The following is a 3,616-nucleotide window of genomic DNA, read 5'->3' as shown; positions in this document are numbered from 1 at the left end:
TGTATCGTTTCTTCGTTGATTTGGCAGCCACACATTCGATGACGTCTCGCATTTCGGCTAGTCCGTTTAACTGTTAAGTAAATCAATTTAAACAGTTTTATTAGAGAAAAATAAACACTCTCTAATCATGTTTAAAACAAAGCGGCGCCTAAAAATGTCTTCTGTTTACACAATTCTTTCAATAACGAATAAGCTGTACGAATATTCGTCTAATTTTAAAACACGCCTAAATTTAAAATTATGTGAATGCTTAGTCTGCATAAATTGTGCATGATCAATGAATCTTGTTGGTTCATATGAAATAAGATACCATCTACAATGCCGATAAAATATAGCAATTTATTTGAATTTGATGAAACGATTCATTGAAACGGTAAACAAATACTCTGAAAAGAATGACTTGTCCCATAGAACATTTGTTGGCATTTGAAAAAATGAGATCGCAATGAATGAGAAAAATCTGAATGCTTACCATAACAAATGTTGAACCCCATCGTATTTCGACGTCCAATGAAGGCACTTTCATGTCAAATTTGGGTTGTTCTGTGAATGACAATGCCGAACAGTTTTGCCGTGCTTCTTCTACAATAAGTTTTGTCGAATTGAGTTTGAGAGCCTTTATAATCCGCCGGCACAGATCAATGATGTTGCTGTTTACGCTTCGTAGCTCCTTTATTGCATCTTTTATCAAAAGTTGTAGTGACAGCGCAGTTTATTCCAGTCAGATTGAAAGCTTCAATTTCACACTCTCCTGATATTTCAGCTAATGTTTCATTCAATAACGTCTCGTGCCCATTTATGTCGCTTACATCAATTCCACATTCACTAAATATGTTCATAATTACTGCATTGTCAGTGTCATCAGTCATCTCTTCTGTGGCTAGAACAGCCTCTATTTCTGTGTCAATCTCAGCAGCGCTTCGTAGTGTCGGTACTATGCCAATCTCAGCAGAGTTTTGCTGTGTCGATGCTGGGCCAATCTCAACAGAATTTCCTTGTGTCGATACATTTACTACGCAATCAAAATCAAGTCTTCTTGCGACTGGTGTCCGATTTGTCGACAGATTTACAGCCTCTGATTGCTCAATTCGAATCATTTTGCGGACATTTTTTCCATTATCGGCTGAGATGCTCACCACTTGTTGCTTCACAATCTCATATGCTTGAAATCGATTTTCGGTACACTTCTGATAAATATGCACCTGTGTGAGCCTTATCAAGTTCAATCATTCCGATGTTGTGCACATTCAGTTTTTTATTCGCAATATATTGTATATCAATAGCAAGAATGGACCGGCCCAAGCGAGTTGCGATATCCAATTGAACTGAAATCGCTTGCCGTTTCACTGCTTCTTTGATTGTGTTCACAACCTGCATCGCAGTTTCTTTCAAATGTGTATGAACTGCTCGTTGAGTGCGATGCTGTAAATCCAATGGAATGCCGGCCTTTGAAAATTGATTCAATTGATCACGTATGATATTCTGAAACCCATGGTCATTCAAATTTGCGAATGGACGGCCACCCAGTGCGACAATAGAACAGCAATTTTGTAGTAATTTTAATCGTTTTACTTCAATTGGGTCTTCGATTGGTCCAATGTGCAGTTCATAAATTTTTTCATGTTTGTACAAAAGATGCGAGGCTAAATTCACTAAATGGTTCGCACACAACTCTTTTTTGCAAATGGTGCAGTGATAGTATGTATTATTAATGCCATCTTCTTCGCGCGAAACTGGGTTGGTAAAAAACTTCAGTGCCTTGTTTGATTTTGTTTCTTTTTTCGGTGTTTTTGGCGTGTATGAGCGTTTTCTTTTCGGATTTGTTGTTTTCTGAGGCGTTAATTGTTCTTCGTTTTCACCCAAATCCATTTTAAACAAGAAGGATATGCGTGAACTGATGGTGACTTTGCAAACGACTAAACCCTTTTGAATATGTAAGTGGCGCATCGATCTGTGTGACAAGTGACAAAGAATCTATGAAAAATACTCACAGCATAATGACTAGCTATGTAATACACACACAGACAAACACCGATACAATAGACATTGGGCGCTAAATCACAAACGACGCATATATAGTATACGAAAGGATTTCAGAAGATACGTAGCGTTAGCAAAAAGAAAAACAATAACTCGGTTTACAAGCAATTTGGTCTCTTTATATCGGTTTTCATATTCATTTTTTGAAAGAAAAAAAATAGAAAAATGCTTGCTGTCGTTTATATAGTTGCGCTGAAAACACATATTATAATACCACAAGAATGGATCATGTCGCTCACACAGGAAACCTTAAATAATATTGGTAAGGCGTCATACCAAAACAGACGAATTTTTTGGTCGAACACCAATGTTGATGATGACGGCATTCCCGATGTGACGATTAAACCAAATTTCCAACGAAATATTGCATCGACTTTTCCACCTGATAGTGATGATGCTTGCTACATTGGCCGTGTGAAGTGGTATTGTGAAACAGTTGCTCGGGCTAAATATTTTCGTGACACATTTCGCCCACAATTGCCGGTGGTCTATAGTCCACGCAAACGGCATGAAAAGTCGCTACCTTCATTGCCACCATGTTCTCAAAATACGAATCGCTCAGGTCCGATTGTTCACCGAGAAACAAATGTTATTTCAACTGAAAGTGAGCCTCAAATTGAGCCAATTGCTGCCCAATCAATTGGTCAACACAAAAGCCACGTTCGGAATTTATGGCCCATTGAAGAGGAACGTCAACCTGTGTTAGAAGAATCGCCAGTCGAATCGTTATCCGTTGATTCGGAAATGAACAGTGCCGTTGATGAAAAACTCACAATGCCGAATATTGAGATGGATGAAATAGATTCATTTGCAATCTCAGACTATTTCAGCGATGAACAAAACAATCAAGAGAGCACGATTGAAGATAGGGCGGTTGCAGTTACAGTAAACATTGGCGATGGTTGTGAAATGGTTTTTCCTATTGGAGTAAAATTGAAACCAAAGATCGACGAGTACCAGACTAAGAAGAATGATCCAATTTCAGTGAATATACCTTTTAAACAGAACGTGAGTAATTTAAAATGATTTCTTGTCGAATTGTGTGGTTTTTTCACGTCAGATTTCTTCCATAGCCGAACGGCGATCGTGCTTATTTAATAAAAGGCTCAAAAGAAATTGCGTTACCAGCAATTGTGGTCAAAGGCTTAATTCAATTGAATGGCGAACAAAATCGACAGAATGAACAGTTTGACAAGAATTTCATCAAAGCGTTGTTAGTCGGATTGATTGGTATCAACAAGATCAAATACCACGGCGTCGATCCAAATGTTGCCAAATTTATCGAAGGTACTTTCTTCTGTTTGGATGTATTCTTTTCAATTGTCAACTTATAGAACTCATATTGTGAATTTACAGATTTGTTTCAGTGCAGAATCAAAGACGCCAAAGAATATGAAAAACGCTGTTCATCTTTCAAGGAATTGTTGAATTCAGCCGAATCAGAAATTCTCAAGACCAGTTTTACACGTTAAAAAACGCATATTTTTGTTTCATTCTTAATCAAGGAATAATGTCTCTAAATAAAGATGAAAACATGTTTTCTTTCACACACAATGAATAAACAATTTAATCAGAA

The 3,616-nt window shown here is 37.4% G+C and overlaps 1 protein-coding gene across 1 annotated transcript; it reads left to right on the top strand.

The window, feature by feature from the left end:
• The first annotated feature begins 2,120 nt into the window (after window positions 1-2,120).
• On the top strand, window positions 2,121-3,607 carry LOC129579588 (uncharacterized). Its single transcript, XM_055469740.1, has 3 exons — window positions 2,121-3,048; window positions 3,114-3,327; window positions 3,397-3,607. The coding sequence occupies exons 1-3, from the start codon at window positions 2,206-2,208 to the stop codon at window positions 3,510-3,512; spliced, it is 1,173 nt and encodes a 390-aa protein (XP_055325715.1). The 5' UTR covers window positions 2,121-2,205; the 3' UTR covers window positions 3,513-3,607.
• The last annotated feature ends 9 nt before the right edge of the window (window positions 3,608-3,616 follow it).

Source organism: Sitodiplosis mosellana, unplaced genomic scaffold, assembly GCF_009176505.1.
Source record: "Sitodiplosis mosellana isolate CC-2019 unplaced genomic scaffold, AAFC_SMos_1.0 Smas_scaffold_6259, whole genome shotgun sequence".
In the NCBI taxonomy this organism is placed as follows: Eukaryota; Metazoa; Arthropoda; class Insecta; order Diptera; family Cecidomyiidae; genus Sitodiplosis; species Sitodiplosis mosellana.
This window is presented reverse-complemented; position numbering and strand designations above follow the sequence as displayed.